Raw genomic sequence first — 18,493 nt, forward strand, 5'->3', positions numbered from 1 at the left:
CTGTGCATACTTCAAAATATTCTTGATCTGTTTCCCAATTATCATTCCAAGGTTCTCGATATTCTTCAATTAGTGTAGGTGCTAAATACTAATTGGTATGCTTTTACCACCCGCCGCTAGAACTTCAACATCGAGCACGCTCCAACCTGGAGCCCAGGGGCTGGACATACGACTTTCGGAGTAGTTCCCCACGACAATGACGAGATCAGGGATTTTCCCGCGGGGATCCAGATTTTACCGATCATAGCCGAAGCGCTCTCGATGCCGAGTGGGTTTTCTTTCGGCGTGCGAGACGGGGAACTCAGGTGGTCTATGCAGGTACGGCGTACGGATGGAAATCTCGGTGCCGTGTTGTTTCGGCTGAAGTTGAGATCGGCATGATTTACGTGATCTGATTCCGACCGGGCGGTTTGTACTTTGTAGTGTGTACTCCATAAGTTGTGGCTCCAGTACGACAAGCTGCACAAGACCTCGATGATTTTTGTTTTCGGAGATTTTAAAATGAATTTTTAGAAATTGTAAGTGAAACTTGATTCAATTGACAATACATAATCACGACTAGAGACTATTTTTTTCTTCTCAAAAATCAAATGACCATTGAGATTACGAGATGTCCCGACAGATAAATTACGGTGAGAACCGTGGAAGCGGAAAAAACCGTACTCAAAAGACGTCGACGCATAGCAAAACCACGCTTAATTTTGTCTCATACAGCTCAACCACCAAAAGGTGATCAAATTGCATCCAGCTCAAGATTAGCCGAGAAAAGCGGCAGACCGAGCGAGGCAAGAGACGTCGAGGGAGAGGGATAAACAAAATGGGATTAGGGGGATCGCCATGAGAATGAAAAATGCGGTCTGGGCCGCGGATTGGGATATCGATTAGCAAAACCTAAGTACCTAGTATGTGAAGCCCCAGAGGGCCCAAAAGAAAAACGCCAACATGAATGATGCCAGACCGGTCCGAAATTAATACGCCACTCGTGTTCGCATGTCCTGGATTTCGGTTAGTCAATGCAACTTTGGGGGGAAGGCATCATGAGGATGATCGAAGTCAACTTACCGAGATCTTACGCTCGATCTCCCGCACAGATCGATCCAACTCCGCGGCAATCATCATCTTCGTATTGTTGGGTAGAAGGAAATACATCTCGCACAGATCCCCATCGATGACACCCTTCACGGGGGCATAGTAACCACGATAGATCAGGTGGTCGCGGCCAGCGAGTGGGGGGTGCTGCGCAGCCAGCTGCATCTCCAGACTTTGGAAGAAATCAACGTCTTCACGGCTCGCAAAGGGGACGAACATGCCGATCGTTCCTTGGAAACCAGTCCAAAGGACAATGTCACGACCGCCAGCAACTAGCTGGGCTTTGTGCAGGCTAGTCGGGATGTCTTGGGTGTAGTAGTGAACCATCAGCTCTAGGCGGTTGGGAGTTCCCTGCAAGTAGCCTCGCTCGTGAACTAGGTGAGCCCCAGATCCATCCTCATCGGCTTCCTCGGAAACTTTGCTTGGGCAACGCAGCATCCACAGGTTACCAAACTTGTCACCTCCAGCAATGGTTTCATAATCCACCATTGTTGTGGAGGAAGTCCAGCGGGCAATGGAATCATCCACAAATGGGATCAGAACATTCTCTTGTTGTTTGTAGACCACATAGGTCACACTCTCTCGGACATCGCTAACAACAATTCGGCTACCTTGGGTTTGGAGACCAACAATGGTTTGGGGCACCACAGGTGCCTGAGATTTGCGAAGCAACTGCCTCACACCGAGGTCGTACAGGCGAAGAATGGAACCAACACCTGCCAATAGCTTTCCTTGGAATGGGAGGAGAGCAAGAGGTGGCTCTTCTGTGCTTGTCTTGTGAATGAGCTCAAATTTGCGCCCATCCTCGGAAAATCGGTAAATGTGAATGAAGCCACCTTTCGACTTCGGTGGACTGACTTCCATGTCCTTGGCAGTACCAACGACCAAGAACGATTCATCATCTTGGCTGGAGAAAGGAGCAACGGCAACACTGACTGCGGCCTCGTTATCCTCAAGATCAAGGCTGAAGACCACGGCCTTCTCGGAAATGGGATCGACTACTTGGATACATGATGCCCAGTGACCAGTTCCTCGGGGATATCCGAACTCGGCAGGAGGCAGGCTGGCAGCGTCGTCGCCGCCGCCATTGCGAGTTTCTGAATCCTTGGTCAGGGTTTCGCGTGTAGTGGAGGATAGAACGTTGTTATCGGACTCGATGACGTAGAAAAGAGGCTGGTCTGGGTGCTTCACAAAGCGGCGGGGAGTGTAAGCCAACGGGATGGACTCCTGCAGCATGTTGTTGTCGAGCTTTTCGATGGAAAAGATCCTATGGTTGTGTCAGCGAGAAAGCTCACATTTCAATAGCAAAGTTCGGAAAATGCGAAAAATAACAAGTGTTTGATCTCAGTAGGAACAATTGGAAAAATAAAAACATGTTTTTGATCCACATGGAGGTTCGGTTCCCATTTTTTCATCATATGATCATAGTTGGAAATGGCAGGGGGGGGGGGGGGTTGACAACAAAGTGAGTCACGTACCGTAGAATTCGACCTTGAATACCGACCATACCCTCCAAGCATTGCTCACTAGAGAAGTTCCAGCCCCACTCGAGGCCGAAATAGTCCAATGGAGTGAGCATAAAGCTCTTGGTTTGAATATCGGAGTACCCAAGCCATGAGCGGGAGCTTAGAGCAAGGACTGCCGTTTGACCCTGAACCGAGACTTGTGACAGTTTGACGGGTTTGGCTCCAAGGAATCGTGTTCGGGTGTCTGAGAGTTCACCGGTCACATCATCCAGCACAGTACGAAGGTACACACCAGAGTAGAGACCGATGTGCAAGTAGAGAGTGGTGCCACCGGAGCTGGAATCAGCCATGGCCATGATGTTAAGCGCAGACGGCGCCGATGTGAGGGCTTGAACAGACATGTTTTCCAACATGTTCTTTGTGTCCAAGCTGAGGATGCGAACAGTTGAATCGTCACAGCCAACGGCTAGGAACGAACTTCGTACACGGCCCTCGGGAACCTGTCCGAGACTAAGGCAAGTGACCGTGCCAGACATTTGGCGTCGTTCATCATATTCTGCCAAAGATCCATCGGCATCCATTTCGAAGTAGACAATCTCGCCAGAGCTAAGGGCGACAGCGACTTGACGTTCGTTAGTAGCAGCAGCCACAATAGAACGATGCTGTGGGGCAGGCCACTCATTCACTCGGTGGTCCGCGAGGAGATGGCGGATACCTCGAGGGTGTACTTGAATGAGTGAGTCTTCACCAAGCTGTTGGACAGCGAGCGTTGGTGCTGTAGAAAGGAAACCAGAATCTTCGGTGATTTCCTCTACTATCTCACCAATTCCCAGAACGATGGTACCATTGGTGAAAGAGAGTACAATGTATCGGTCATACTTGTCGGATCGTGCCAACTTGGTTGTCCAGACCGCAGAAGGCACGGCACGGAGCTGCGAGTCCACAAGCTCAGAGACCTCAAGTCCATGCTTGAGAGTCCGGAATGTACTGCGGGCGCCTGTGCCACAGACAGAGTAAATTTGTGGGGCATCCTCCTCAGTAAGGTTGGCAACCTTGCTGTCAATTAATGGGTTCAGTGAGTTGATTGACTCCATAAGATTCAAGTTCTCAGCAGGGCGAGGACGGAAGAAAACAGGTTCGTACGGGGCGGAAGGATCCGCAGAGAACGAGTCGCTGCTGAATTCAATCTCTTCGTCATCATCACCAAGTTTTTCAAATTGGTAGAAGTGATGGTTGCCTGATTCACTGGCAACATAGAGGAATCCACTCTTGAGAATGAGGAGACTCGATGCAACAGGAACAGTGTCAAAGAATTTTATTTTCAGGCCTTGGACTTCACCGATCGGTTGGCCATTCTCATCCTCGACCATCTCAAGTGTTACCTTAAAGATGTCACCATCCTCAGTCTGAAGAAGGAAGAAAAATGCGCCTCGCATTTTATGCATCACACCCGAAACAATTGTTCGCTTCCGTTCGGGGTTTTCAGTGGGGCCGCTGCGACGTGGAATCGGCACACGGAATGCATCCTGGTTTGAGTGGCGGTAGGTAATATTGTCCTCGGAACAGACCAAAACACCACTGGGTCCATCTGCACCACCCGGCACTTGGAACAGCATGTTTGCGGTGCGGTCCACTGGATCGGACCACTTGCGGACGACGTGGTTGAGACCCAGATCCAATTCATAGTAAACAAGAACCTTCTCCATCTCCTCGTATGCTTGACCAGTGGGATCTTGGTCTGCCTCGGAGTAATCCACTTCAAGGGCAGCGAAGATGGGGTTATCATATCCAACATCCAAGGCAATCATAGCAAACACCAATGTTTGGGGTTTGTGGGCTTCCAAGGGCGACGAGATTGTGAGTTCAGCCTGAGAGTTTCGGTTGAGAACATAGACCAGCTTATTCTTCTCAACTGAGGCTATCAAGCACGCACGGCCCTTAGGGTCCACCGCAAGATATTGTCCTGGAACGACTCTGCGAACCCCGGATTTGCCAAATGTTTCCAAATGGATCCGGTTGAAGCGATTCTGGGAGGGGACATACTCAACGATGGTGATGCGACCCGAATCAGAGCCGATGATCAGATAATCTGCAATGGAAATGACTCAGCACAGTTTCGCTATTTATGGGGTTTGACAGCGTCCACGTTGCTGGCCAGGGCAGGTCCCCCGCCCTTCAAGGGGTCGGGTCAAAGAACCAAGACCGTGCTACCCGGGAAGCTTCAAGAATCACTAAGTTGAACTCGTAAATGCAAGGGGATGGGGTTTTGTTTAAAAAAAGACATACCTTTGTTACTACCTGCCAGACGAAATACTGCCAAAGAGCGGATGATGCCAAATACATCTTGAGAGAAGATTGGGGTAACTTTGCCCAGGGTCGGGTCAGGTCGGTGAATAGTGAGCTTAGAGCCAGACGCGGTGATGACCTGTTGCTCCTTGGTTCCAGAAAACTGCCCTAGGACTGCCTGTGTGATCGCAGTTGGAGGCTGGATTGTCAAGGAGTACATGAACATGTGCGAGGTGGTAGCCATTGTTGGCACTTAGCTCGCAGAGCTTTGCCAGCTCTGACACCTAGCAAAAGACACGGAGTATTATGATCAATTGCAGTCCAGGGGGGAGTGGAACAATCACATCAATCCCATATCTGCCTGGTGGAGTCACTAGTAAAGAAAAGACTCCGTGGTTGGGGCCACTTTTTGCTCAAGAAACGAACGTGCGGAAGTGGAAGTGGAAGTTCCAACACGAAAGAAATGCAAAATTCCAGTGCGAAGCAATTGCCGTAGTCACGTGGCAATTCTGGCCATCGGTTTCGACCGCCTTCTGTCATCACCACCCTTATGTAATGGTCTTCCCGGGTAAACCACGACCCCAATACCAAATAGATCCCACTCCAGGACAACACCGGCAATCGACTTGAAACCATTTGGACAGTACATCATCAAATATTTGCCTTCCTTCCCTCTATATCATTCAATCTCCTCTTTGTTCCTTCAGCTTCTTTCACTGGCAAAGTTCTTCTGGACCCCCATTTCCTTAGTTGCTAGCCCAGCTTCCCCTCATTCAATTCAGCGTGCTTCCCACCCAGACAGCCATGGCCGACACCGGTGCTACGGAGGATGCCCCTATCACCTTCACCGTCAAATCTTCAACTGATGCCAAATTTACCATCACCCTGCCTCTTTCCACTCCAGTCTTGGAGTTGAAGCAGAAGCTCTCAAGCTCCGAATATGCCGATACCCCCGCTGATCGTCAGCGCCTGATCTATTCCGGCCGAGTGCTGAAGGATAACGAGACCCTAGAGTCATACAAGATTAAGGATGGGCATACCATTCACTTGGTGAAGAGTGCTGCAAGCAATCAGCAACGATCCAACACATCCGGTCAATCTAGTACTTCAACAGCAAGCCCGGCTGCCCCAACGCCGAGTCAGCCTGCGGCAGGTGTCCCAACCAATCTTGCTGCAGGTACTGGAAACAATCCTCTAGCAGGCTTAACTGGAGCTCGATATGCCGGGTTTGCCCAACTACCTGGCGCAGGTCTGTTTGGCCCGGATGGTGGGGTAAGTGAGCTCACATATACTATAAACACCCCGATCATTTGTGAAACGCCGGTGAATTATTCCAATATACTGACTTCTTACCTTCATCATAGATGGGCCCACCTCCCGATAGCGATACGATGTTGAACATGCTTGAGAATCCTCAGTTCCAATCTTCCATAAACGAGGCACTTCAAAACCCACAGGTAATCGATATGATGATCCAACAAAACCCCATGCTACGAGACATGGGACCTGGCGTGCGACACATGATGCAGAGCCCCGAGTTCCGTCGCATGTTGACCGACCCCAACTCCATTCGCCAGGCGATGCGAATGCAGCAGGCAATGGGTATGATGGGAGGCGGACAAGGCGGCGCAGGCAACCAGAATGCCTTCCCCGCTCCAGGTGTCACCAACACAACCCCCGAGGGCAATCAGGGTGCTCAACAACAAGATATGCCTGCAAATCCATTCGATCTCGGGAATGGTCCAAGCCCATTTGCTAGTCTCTTCGGGGGCGTTCCTGGGGCCAACCCCTTTGCTCCTCCATCCCAGCCAGCTGCCACTGGCGCAGCAGGCCAGGCTGAAGGTAATGAAGGAACACAAAACACCAATACCCGATCAAACACTGGAGAGGCGGCGGCGAACCCATTTTCGGCTCTTCTCAACCCAGCCTTCTTCGGAGGTGCAGGCCAAGCAGGCGCTGGCGCGGGTGCGAATATGAATATGCCCAATGACCAATTTTCCAATGCCCAGCAACTCCTTCGTGATCCCGCCTTAAGGGCAACATTTTTGCAGGCTTTGGGTTTAGAAGGTGGAGAGGGTGCTGCCGGTGCTGCCGGTGCTGCCGGTGCTGCCGGTGCTGCTGGTGCAAACCCTCTGGCATCACTGTTCGGGGGCGGTGGCTTTGGCTCTCAAGCAGCTCCCACTGATAACCGGCCTCCTGAGGAGCGATATGCTGATCAGCTCCGCCAGTTGAATGATATGGGATTCTTCGAGTTTGAGCGAAATATTGAAGCTTTGCGACGAAGTGGCGGTAGTGTGCAAGGAGCCGTGGAATACTTGTTGAGTTAGCGAGGGGGCCTTTTTTCGCCTGAAGATGCAATCCCCCACTCAATCTTCTTTTTATAGTGTTTCTTTTTTTTAACCCCATCTACTCCATGGCCTTGTTTCGCTTAGGACTAACGACCGGCCTTTCTTCAAGTTGACGACATCTTACATTCCCCCTTTTTGCTTGGTTTTTTTCTGGATGTGGATATTTATTCTTACCTACTTATGTGATATCAATGTCCTCTCTCCTCCAACTTAATAGGTCAATAGGTTTTAGATTTAGCATTTCGTGACGATTTACTATCTCCAACATTGAAGTCATTCCCGCCTGCACATGTGGCAGGTGCCGGCCCCGTATGCATGTGGGGTTCCAACGATACCTACTAGTACACGACTCACACTCAAGTGCTACATACATACAATTCTCACAAGGTTTTCACCTGGTCAACATTAAAACATTTGAAGCACGGAATTCACATATATATGAATATTGATCTACAAATGTATGGATGTTACATATTCAATGTTAGAAAATCTCATTCCAATTGTCAAAGATTACTGGCGCCAGGTTTTTGGGGTTTTCTCCTACATATTGGATGTGTTGTCTCTCCAAGAAAATGCCCAGGTGTTAATTATGGGTACAGTGCAGATATACCGTGACAAATGTATAGTATACTAGTGCTGGTTAGTGCCTACTAAGTAGCACTTGAGTACATGGATAGAAGTAACGGGACTCTAGTTCCAAGGTTGCAAGGCAGAAATATACTTAGTAACTTAGTAAATATACAAACACGGAATAGTGGCCGACCCCGGCTGCATGCGTCATGTCATGTTTACGAAGTTTGGACCTTGGATTACAATACTCAAATCTTTCAAATATTTACAAATTGAATTCATCATCTTACAAGCCTTTACGCTAAAGGTATTTCCTACATCTATCACTCTGCATTGATTGGCGATTCAGACCTAGGAAACTTTAATTTGCTGCAGCTTCAAGGGTCTCCGATTAGATAATCCGTCCACGTTTGACACGTTGGAGATTAGAGGTAATCCGGGGGCTTTCTCTCCCCTAACTCCTTGGACGAGCACCGAATCCCCATCTTGCTGGCACCTGCGGCATTCGGTGCCAATTACACTCGTTATCTTTAATCTTTCTCATCTCTCCACGATTCCTTTTTCTAAATCTCATTTTCATCTCTGTGTCAATACTACACGATCGAGACTGACCCGGAGCTTAGCGCCTGCCAAGCATCACCCTACCGAGTCTCAACTACCTACCGCCTTGTTGGCGACTGCCTATATACCGGCCTCTAGGGCAGTCCGTGAGGAATCTGGGGTCTTGCTAGAAACCAAAAGGATCTGCCCCGATCGGTTGTTGCAGATCTGCACTCCGCTTGTCCGCTGACGTGCGATCACCTCCAAACGCACTTCCGGCTCAACTTTGAAGTGTATGAGGAACCAGGGGGCAGCGCATTCGGTTCAGCTAATAGGAAACCTTACAAAACCATACAAATAACACAGTGACAATGGCATCTTCAAGGTCGTTAGGTCTTGGTACCTGGTCACTTTTTGTGCTTTCGTTTGTCTCTTATGCCTGGGCCTTTTACATCCCTGGTAAGCTTCGTCGACACAAGACTAGGGTAACTCAGCCGATACTGACTTTGCTCTTCTCTGATATAGGATACTCAGTCACTCGGTACAATGACAAAGAACCAATCCCCCTCCTTGTCAACAAGATTTTCTCCGACCAAACGCAGCTCCAGTATGCTTACTTCGACCTCCCTTTTGTCTGCCCCCCAAGTGGCAAGACTCATGGCGGCTCGCCCTTTGGATCTGGTCAGAGCATATCACTTAATTTAGGTGAAGTGCTGCGTGGCGATCGTATCATGACCTCCGATTTTGAGCTCACCATGGGCAAAGATGTGGAATGCCAAGCACTCTGCACCCGTGAAGTCACTCGCTCAAATATCAAATGGGCTCGGAACCTGATCAAGGAGAACTACGTGATTGAATGGATTGTGGATAATCTGCCTGGCGCAACAAGCTTTGTGACCGTTGATAGAAGCCGAAAATATTACGCCTCCGGATTCAAGCTGGGTTACCGTGATATTTCCCCTTCTACGGGCCAACACCGCTATTTCATCAACAACCATTTCACAATCGTTATCCGCTGGCGGAGCGCACCGGAAGGGGGCAAGGTGATCAATGGATTCGAAGTATATCCAAAAAGTGTCACCTCGGCGGACCGCCAAGAAGGCGGTTGTCCAAAGGACATTCACTCGGACCACGAAGGACTCGGTCTGTACATTGCACCCGACAAATCGAAGCTTAAGGAGAAATACGCTGGCTTGTCTTACATCCCAGAGGATGACGATGACGATGATGACGGGTCCACCTTGAGCATCCCGTACACCTACTCGGTTTACTTCCGCGAAGAACCGAAGATTGATTGGGCTAACCGTTGGGATCTGTATTTCACCAACCAAGAAGAAGGCTCAATGACACACTGGCTGGCGATTGTCAACTCCTTGATCATCTCCACCGTACTAGGTGCCACCGTTTTTGTGATATGGAGTCGGACCGTACAAGGCGACATCAAGGGCCGTGGCGATGGAGCTATGGAGGATCGGAAACCAAAGGGCCAGTCCCACCGGAAGCGTTCAAGAGAGAAGAAGACGGAGGGACTGTTGGATAATGCCGACGTGGAAAACGACGCAGACATGTCCTCTGACGATGAACCTCTCGAGGACACTAGCGGCTGGAAGCTTCTTCATGGCGATGTTTTCCGAATCCCCGCCTACAGTGGCCTTTTAGCACCACTTGTTGGGTCAGGTATGCAGTTGCTATTTATGGCAACTGGTTTGCTTGCACTTAGTTGCCTGGGAGTCTTGAACCCAAGTTTCCGCGGTGGATTTGTCAGCGTTGGCATGGGACTGTTTGTGTTTGCTGGTTTATTCTCTGGTTACTTCTCCGGCAGACTCTATAAGACCTTCAGTGGAACCGCATGGCGAAAGAATACCTTGATTGTAAGTGCATTTAATAGTGGCATGACGTTTGTTGTACTTGTTTGAACTGACTTGATTATTGCAGACCGCCTTACTTTTCCCCGGACTGACATTTTTCCTTATCTTGATCTTGAATTTGTTTGTCTGGACTCAGGCTTCCAGCACGGCGATCCCGTTCGGCACCTTGGTTGGCCTGCTTGCTCTTTGGTTGCTGATTCAGGTTCCCCTCGTCTACCTTGGTAGCTGGGTTGGATATGTGCGAGCTAAGCCTTGGGAGCACCCTCTGAAGACGAACGCCATTGCCCGCCAAGTTCCACCCCAGCCATGGTATCTGAGTGGCCCTGCCGGCCCTCTTTTGACAGGATTGGTTCCATTCGCCGTTCTCTTCATTGAGTTGTTGTTTGTTTTCAAGAATCTCTGGCAGGACAAGAGTGGCTACTACTATGTGTTTGGCTTCCTGAGCGTAGTATGTGCAGTTCTCATGGTCACCATCGTCGAAGTGACCGTCATTGCAACTTACAGCCAACTCTGCTCCGAGGTAAGTTCTCTCTTCAAGTCCGACTTGTTTCTATTAGTACAACATCAACTCACCAACTTGCTAGAATTACCACTGGTGGTGGCAAAGTTTCTTGACAGGTGGCAGCAGTGCCTTCTGGATCTTCGCTTATTGCATCTGGTACTATATGTTCAAGCTGCACGTCACTGGATTCGTTTCTACCCTGCTGTTCTTCAGCTACAGCTTTCTCGCCTGCACAGTGTACTTCTTGCTGACTGGAACTGTCGGATTCCTGGCTGCATATGCCTTTGTGCGTCGTGTCTATAGCGCGATCAAGGTTGACTAATCCTCATTCTGATGTTGTCATCCCAAATTCCCTAGAAAACAACCACGTCTCTTAACGAAATAATCTGTTTGATAAGCATCGGTGAGCCAATTGACTACCACGGCGTATACTACTACTACTGTCTTCTTTTCTTATTGTATCTCTTGAATTCCTTAGTAACCGACTTGTGTCTATTCATCAGGAGAATATCATTGTTAATTTCTTTGTCCCATCCTCTCCCTTAACCCTTCCCTCAATCATTCACTTCATGATTTCCTAGGGTTCAATCTGATAGTGTATGAATTATTCAATAGGCAAATTTAGGCTACAGTGAAGATGGTCAGCTGATACAGGGGTTCGCTAGAGATCGTTTATTCTAGTAGCTACTACTGTCGTCGTGAATGCACATGTGATATCGTGCCTAGCACTATCACTGTTCGTGGCCATTTAGAGCGCACTTTCTGTCCTCCTGAACGTTCGTTCTTTCAAATCTCATCCTTCAACTGTTCGTGACTACTTGAACCGCACTTTCTGTCCTCCTGAACGTTCGTTCCTTCAAATTTCTTCGCCTTCCCGAATCTCATCCTTCAACTGTTCGTGACTACTTGAACCGCACTTTCAGGAGGACGAACCGCACTTTCTGTCCTCCTGAACGTTTGTTCTTTCAAAATTTCTTCGCCTTCCCGAATCTGATCCTTCAGCTTTTCGTGACTACTCGAATCGCACTTTCTGTCCTCCTGAACGTTCGTTCATTCAAAATTCTTCATCTTCCCTACTCTTATCCTTTCATCTACCCGCCCCTTAGCTTCAAATAATGGAATCCAAAATGGTATGTTTACCCCCCTTCACTTATTATATGCCTATATTCCCTCACGCAGTCCCCCACCCTCTCTCTCTCTCTCTCTCTCTCTCTCTCTCTCTCTCTCTCTCTCTCTCTCTCTCTCTCTCTCTCTTATCCAGCAACTTGCAGTGCATGTGTACCTCTTATGATTCTGACCCTCTCTATTTCCACACAGTTTCACAATGATCGATGGAATAAAGAACGCAATGTGCCTGTCATAGTCGACCCAAACAAGCCGACCCATCCATTTTTCAACACGGAGAGGGTACCAAGAGTCCTTGCTGAGGTTGTCGAGACTCCCGCTCTCATGGAAGCCATGAGAGGCCTATGGATGGGTATAAACACACTGAATGAACAAAGGTACCTCCCTGGTGGTTACGAGAGTAGCTACCTGAGCAAGAACAAGATTCGTTGCTTCTATTGTTACTGTACGTATTCTCATCTTGTCTCATGATTTAAGCGCTATTTTTCACAGACGGCTTTGCTGATACCAGATTACAGTGCTCAGAAAGGATTACAGACTCTACAAAGTTCATAACAAGAAGGGTTTGGAACAACTCCAACGGGACTCAACTCCTCGGAATGCGGTGCCTCCGCCAGAGAGCTTTGTGCTCGCTCCCAAAAAAGTCGAGCCTGAGTATGTGTGGGATCCAACGAAGCGGGAGCTTCCAGAGCCCGAAGTCGGAAACGATGAGCCAAAATTGCTCTACTTTCCTTTCTTCGAAACTCAAGAGGTTCCTGGCAAGCATGGCTTCTGGTTCATGGGAAGCACTAAAATTGAGCATAAGCTGTGGGTCAAGAGAGAGACCGGATACGTCCCGGAGTGCCTTTACCACCCTGGTAAACCTATCAATGATGTGAGTCAAATGCCTTTGAATCATTGTGAGACCCAATACTAAACCAATCAACAGGTTTTCACTTGTTGCGAAAGGCCCGCAACTTCATGCGGGTGTCTTCTTAGACTGAAGCACGACTCGAACGATGACGAAGGAGTAGTCCGCCCGTTTTACACCCCTCGCTACGGAGACAATTGGAAATTCAACAATGGCGACATTCACGAGAGACTGCGGATCGTCACACCCACCCACCGATCTGGAGTGGTAGTCTCCTGCAAGACAGGAATAAACCGCCGGGGTGAACATGAGCTCATCCGACTGAGTGCCGTTGATCTCTACAGCGGCGAAGTTCTCCTCGACCACTTCGTGTGGCCCAAGGTCCCCATGCTGCATTTGGACACCCCGCGTAGCTGCATCACCTGGACAATGATGAACGATGCACACAAGAAAGGTCTCTGTCTAGACGGGGTCGAAGAAGCCCAGAAATGTCTCTGGGACTATGTTAACAGGTTCACATATATCGTTCTCCATCAAGGCCGCGACGACATGATTCACCTACGATGGAGATTCGAGCGCCAAAGAGTTATCGACACCTATGAGCTTGAAAGCCGGCGTGAGGTTCCTGAAAGGAACCGAAGTCTGAAGAATCTCAGCCGGGTGCACCTGTCTCGTGACATCCAAAGGACCCGATTCGGCTTGGATAGCCTGGAGGATGCTATGGCCATCCGGGATCTCGTCTTCTGGTATGCCAAGAATCTACCGGCTGAGAGTCTGCCACGTGACAAGATGTTTGACATTGACCATGAACGTTGGCTATGGTGGGATGTAAGTAAGGGATGGTCTCCAGCTGACAGCCTAGATCCCCAAGCTGGCGAGCAGGAGCTCAAGACGTTTTGCCGTATCGGGATCAATGATGAAGAAGACCAGTGGCCAAAGCCACCCAGCACGGCTCAAGCTCGCCACAACAATGCTTATGGAAGAAATGCATGGTGATTCGTCTTAAGGGGCATCATCATGAGACAGAATGGAGTCTTGAAAATTTGTGATGGATGCGAATTGATATGGGAAATTTTCTTTTTTTTATCTCTTTTATTTCTTTGATCTCTTTTATCTCTTTTATCTTGTCTTGAGATTTTCGGCTGATGGTTTTCTTTTGCTTTTTGCTTTTTTTTTCAAAGATTGGTCCTTGATGTTTCTTGATTTTTCATGTTTTGTCTCTTTTATCTCTTTTATCTGGCCTTGAGGTTTTCGGTTGATGGTTTTCTTTTGCTTCTTGATGATTTTTTCAAAGATTGGTCCTTGATGTTTCTTGATGTTCATTGTTTTTCTAAAAAGCTCAAACTACCAAAAAAATAGCAAAATTGTGATGGGTTAGGATGGATTTCTATTTCCCTTGTACTAGTAGTAGATGGGGTTGGATCGAGGTTGAATTAAGTAGCAAGGGTTCCAAGGTTTGTGAAATGTAAGGTTGATCGACATTAGCAGTTACCAAGTATGTACTCCGTAGTAAATATGTACATAGTACTACTGAATGTATTTGGACTTGGTACTTCGTCTGTACTTATTGCGCCATTCTGCATCGGGTGATTCGGTCCCGCATGTAAACGTGTTCTCATGTGGAGTTGAAGCTGAAGTTGAACCAACTGGCGGTGAAAAGGTTGATGAATCCGGGGAGATGCACATGACGTGATTGAAAAGGGGGATTGCTCATCCAGTACATGTATGAAACTGGGGATTTTTGCGGATCTCTCGAATGTCTCGAATGTTATTTCCTGAAAATCGAAGAAATCCCCAAAAAAACAAGAAGTTCATGAGGTCGTGATGAGTACTTTGTGCATACACCGCTGATTGTCCCACTTAGTCTAGTCGGCCTCCTCGGCTCCCTCGCTAGGCCTTCTTTTTTTTTTTTCTCCTTCTCCTTCGTATTCTTTATTTTTTTTTTTTTCTCTTGTGGTTGTTTTCTTCATCTTTTGATTGGGTCTTAAGATAAGCAAGTGGAGTACCTTCCCCTAATCCCTCCTAAGCAATCCGACTAACTGAGTTTGGTAATACCAGGGGCAAAGTGAGTCGTGATGATTGGATGATAAAGCGAATGACACGATCCGGTGGAGTCGAGACTTTCCTGTCGGAAAGTTTGGGTGATCAGGCTTGAATTGTAGGTACATGGGTCCGTCTCTTCAAAGCTTGCTGTCCACTCCGGGGTTGAGTGGACATGGTGAAAAGAAGAGTGACAGAATCAGATAGGGTGTAGAATGTTGAGTGAAATTCTTAGCTTCGTAGTTATTTCTGTTCCTTCAATGGCAAATCCTGATCTTACCAATTCTGCGTTCTGGTATCGTCACAGCTTTACAAGGTGGCAACTCGGCAATCACGGGGCTTCGGGACTTGCCAATGCGGACTCTTTTGATTCTCTTCAGTACTTGTTACAATCTTTTTTGAATACTCTTCTGACTGGATGGGATTGTATTTCTTGACATGGACACTGATTCCTGAACTTTGTTGGAATTTCTCGATTTTTTTATTTTTTATTTTATTTCTCAATGATCATGTTCCTCTTGCACAATCAATAATAGGAAATTAGCCACATGACCCCTTTAGTTTGGTTCTCAAATACGATTACGAATGAGTACAATACAATACAACTGATCTCCCCACAAAATCTTCTCCATTCTTGGGTCAATCACACCATCGCACTCTCAAATTGTGCTATCTTGCGCCTTCGGGGGTACGTCAGTGCCAGATCATTCCCCTGATCTTCAATGCAGTAGTACAGCCGCTACTGTGGACTTATCGGGGAAAGATCTGGGCCTTTTTTTCTTCTTTTGCTTGGAATCTTCCGTGGCGGAGTAAGGAGCGAGTAACAGTATGGGGCTGTGGGTTTTAGAAGTATGACCCCGGGCTTGTACGGACTAACGTACAATCGCGCTTGTAAGCGCAATACATTCCCACTTGCTAATCTATTCCTACCTCGAATGTGATAGATACTCTCGGACCTTCTTATCAATCATTGTCAAGTAAAAGAAAAAATAAAAATAAATGAAAAAATACTGAAAAAGAAAAAAACTTTTTTTTTTCTTTGGATTTCTTAGTCTTTTCGGGGGTTCATCCCCACACGTGCCAGTTTCGGGATTCTTATATGAACCCCCCCCATCCCATGGTTCCAGTTCAATCTTTTTCTTCTTTTCTTCTATAATCTTGTCAACCTTTTGTCCTGAAGCCATCTAGAAGAAATACCATCCTTCACCATGGCGCAGAAGAAGCCCAACATCCTTTACATCATGGCCGACCAGATGGCCGCGCCCTTGTTGTCCTTGCATGACAAGAACTCACCCATCAAGACGCCCAACTTGGACAAATTGGCCGCCGGGGGTGTGACTTTTGACTCGGCCTACTGCAACTCACCGCTGTGTGCTCCTTCTCGCTACGTGATGGTCAGCGGCCAACTGCCCTCGAAGATTGGAGCCTATGACAATGCTGCCGATTTGCCAGCCGATACGCCCACTTACGCCCACTACCTGCGACGAGAGGGTTACCACACGGCCCTGGCTGGAAAGATGCACTTCTGTGGTCCGGACCAGCTGCACGGTTATGAACAGCGTCTGACAAGCGATATTTACCCTGGTGACTACGGCTGGTCCGTCAATTGGGATGAGCCGGTAAGTAAAAAAAGACCCCCAAGAAGAGATTCTCTTCCCGGCCATTTGAGACATGGTGCTAACTTAGTTTCCCAGGAAATCCGCCAGGACTACTACCACAACATGGCCTCGGTCATGGATGCTGGCCCGGTTGTGCGCACAAACCAATTGGACTTTGACGAGGAAGTCATCTACAAGTCGCAGCAGTACTTGTACGACCACGTCCGCCAGCGCACTGACCAACCTTTCTGTTTGACCGTATCCATGACCCACCCCCACGACCCATATGCCATGACCAAGGAGTTCTGGGACATGTACGAGGATGTCGACATTCCGCTTCCAAAGAACGGAAACGTCCCCGACGACCAGCAGGACCCCCACTCCCAACGTGTCCTGAAGTGTATTGATCTTTGGGGCAAGGAGATGCCGGAAGACCGCATTCGTGCTGCCCGTCGCTCCTACTATGCCGCCTGCACATACGTCGACACCAACATCGGCAAGCTATTGAAGGTTTTGGAGAACACCGGCCTGGATGAAAACACAATCATCTGTTTCACTGGTGATCACGGAGACATGCTTGGCGAGCGCGGCCTGTGGTACAAGATGACTTGGTTCGAGAACTCGGCCCGCGTCCCAATGCTCTTCTACGCTCCCAAGATGTTCGAGCCCAAGCGCATCAAGGAGAACGTCTCCACAATGGATATGCTACCTACATTCGCTGATCTGGTCGGCGCACCACTAATCAAGGATCTACCTCTCGACGGTGTTTCCCTGATGCCCTACCTGACCGGTGGTGAGGGCCCTCGCACCGACACCGTGTACGGCGAGTACATGGGCGAAGGTACCCAGGCTCCTCTCATCATGATCCGCCGCGGCCGCTGGAAGTTCATCTACTCCACCATCGACCCGCCCATGCTCTTCGACGTGGCCGCCGACCCAGAGGAGAAGATCAACCTGGCCGCCGGTCTCTCCATTCCCTCCACCACACGCGCCCCTCTCCCAGTGAAGTCCGCCAACCCTCTAGCCGTGCCTGCATCCCTTCCCACCCCCGGCGAGACCCCTCGCCTCTCTCCCATCCCCCAGCGGGCCGGTGATAACAACAACAACGCCAACTCCTACCCCTTCCCCACGCCTACACCCCCACGCACTCCCAGCCCCGCCAAGTTCCAGACTCTACCCGACAGCGCCGATCCCGTCACCCTGTTGGCGTACTTCACCGAGGAAGTCCATGCCAAATGGGACCTGGAGAAGATCCGCCAGGATGTTCTGACTTCGCAGCGCCGCCGTCGTCTGGTCTACTCTGCCTTGATTGAGGGTACCCCTCAGGTCTGGGACTGGGAACCCCGTGTTGACCCCAGCACTCAGTACGTGCGGAACCAGGGCAAGGGAATCCTGGATGATGTCGAGCTTATCTCTCGCTGGCCTCGTGTCTTGCAACAGGCTGCCAACGAGCACGGTCTGAAGGCTTAAAGATGAAGCCTTTTTTCTCTCTCTCTTTCCGTCTCTACCAGGAAAGAGAAAGAAAAAAAGAAGTTTTCATCCAGCCCAACATATTTGTTTTCTGTCTTTTGAGCATTTTTCCTGCTTTCATCATTTCTTTGGCGAATTCGCGATTTCATCTGCCCTTCAGCATCTACCATGGTTTCTTGTTTCTTGTTTCTTTTTCCTCTCGCTGGTTCATTTACTCGATTTTACTCCCTTTGGGGAGTTTCCTTTTCGTTCATCACATCAGCGAGGCGCTATACCCGGGAAACTATTTTCTCTTCTGAATTCTTTTGATTCCCCAAGCAATTTGCATCTGGACCTGCCGCTTCTTTTCTAAAAGCATGTTCTTTGGTTTGGGTTTGGGTTCTTGTACATATTATATTTGTTATTATCCCGGGTGGGGTGTCATTTTTCATCGTCATTTTGTTAGTGCCTTGGGTAGATACTGCAATCCAGACTGAATATATGATTTTCGAGAACTGCGTTTTCCCGATCTATGAGTTAGGGTTTTTTTTTCATTGATTAAACATTGGAGGGTATAGATGTAACCGTGGAGGACGGAGGGAAGGAACATGGTCCATATTTCATATCAAGGTTCGTAGTTCGTCCACGTTCTTCTAATCCACGATTCATCAATCGATTCATCAATGATATTGAAATGTTCAATCCCCAGGTAGGAATTAAGTTTTTCGTAAGGTTCTTATTGAAGATTCTGATTTGTTTCTA

The 18,493-nt window shown here is 48.6% G+C and overlaps 5 protein-coding genes across 5 annotated transcripts; 4 read left to right on the forward strand and 1 right to left on the reverse strand.

Moving 5' to 3' along the window:
* Nucleotides 1–968: 968 nt before the first annotated feature.
* N7466_005699 (DDB1/RSE1 family protein) lies at nucleotides 969–5,085 on the reverse strand (the record flags this gene model as incomplete). The annotated part of the gene is made up of 4 exons (XM_057165096.1): nucleotides 969–995; nucleotides 1,063–2,356; nucleotides 2,568–4,644; nucleotides 4,842–5,085. The coding sequence occupies 4 exons, from the start codon at nucleotides 5,083–5,085 to the stop codon at nucleotides 969–971; spliced, it is 3,642 nt and encodes a 1,213-aa protein (XP_057020695.1).
* A 560-nt stretch (nucleotides 5,086–5,645) lies between these two features.
* N7466_005700 (ubiquitin domain-containing protein DSK2) lies at nucleotides 5,646–7,168 on the forward strand (the record flags this gene model as incomplete). Its single annotated transcript, XM_057165097.1, has 2 exons — nucleotides 5,646–6,113; nucleotides 6,206–7,168. 2 exons carry the CDS (start codon nucleotides 5,646–5,648, stop codon nucleotides 7,166–7,168), a joined length of 1,431 nt encoding a protein of 476 aa, XP_057020696.1.
* A 1,502-nt stretch (nucleotides 7,169–8,670) lies between these two features.
* Nucleotides 8,671–10,991, forward strand: N7466_005701 (transmembrane 9 family protein; the record flags this gene model as incomplete). The annotated part of the gene is made up of 3 exons (XM_057165098.1): nucleotides 8,671–10,170; nucleotides 10,235–10,687; nucleotides 10,752–10,991. The coding sequence occupies 3 exons, from the start codon at nucleotides 8,671–8,673 to the stop codon at nucleotides 10,989–10,991; spliced, it is 2,193 nt and encodes a 730-aa protein (XP_057020697.1).
* Nucleotides 10,992–12,118: 1,127 nt separating this feature from the next.
* On the forward strand, nucleotides 12,119–13,640 carry N7466_005702 (uncharacterized protein; the record flags this gene model as incomplete). Its single annotated transcript, XM_057165099.1, has 3 exons — nucleotides 12,119–12,239; nucleotides 12,313–12,668; nucleotides 12,723–13,640. 3 exons carry the CDS (start codon nucleotides 12,119–12,121, stop codon nucleotides 13,638–13,640), a joined length of 1,395 nt encoding a protein of 464 aa, XP_057020698.1.
* Nucleotides 13,641–15,892: 2,252 nt separating this feature from the next.
* N7466_005703 (putative choline sulfatase) lies at nucleotides 15,893–17,752 on the forward strand (the record flags this gene model as incomplete). The annotated part of the gene is made up of 2 exons (XM_057165100.1): nucleotides 15,893–16,303; nucleotides 16,379–17,752. The coding sequence occupies 2 exons, from the start codon at nucleotides 15,893–15,895 to the stop codon at nucleotides 17,750–17,752; spliced, it is 1,785 nt and encodes a 594-aa protein (XP_057020699.1).
* Nucleotides 17,753–18,493: the final 741 nt, after the last annotated feature.

This window comes from Penicillium verhagenii, assembly GCF_028828195.1.
Source record: "Penicillium verhagenii strain IBT 33310 chromosome Unknown utg000006l_segment0_segment0, whole genome shotgun sequence".
Classification (NCBI taxonomy): domain Eukaryota; kingdom Fungi; phylum Ascomycota; class Eurotiomycetes; order Eurotiales; family Aspergillaceae; genus Penicillium; species Penicillium verhagenii.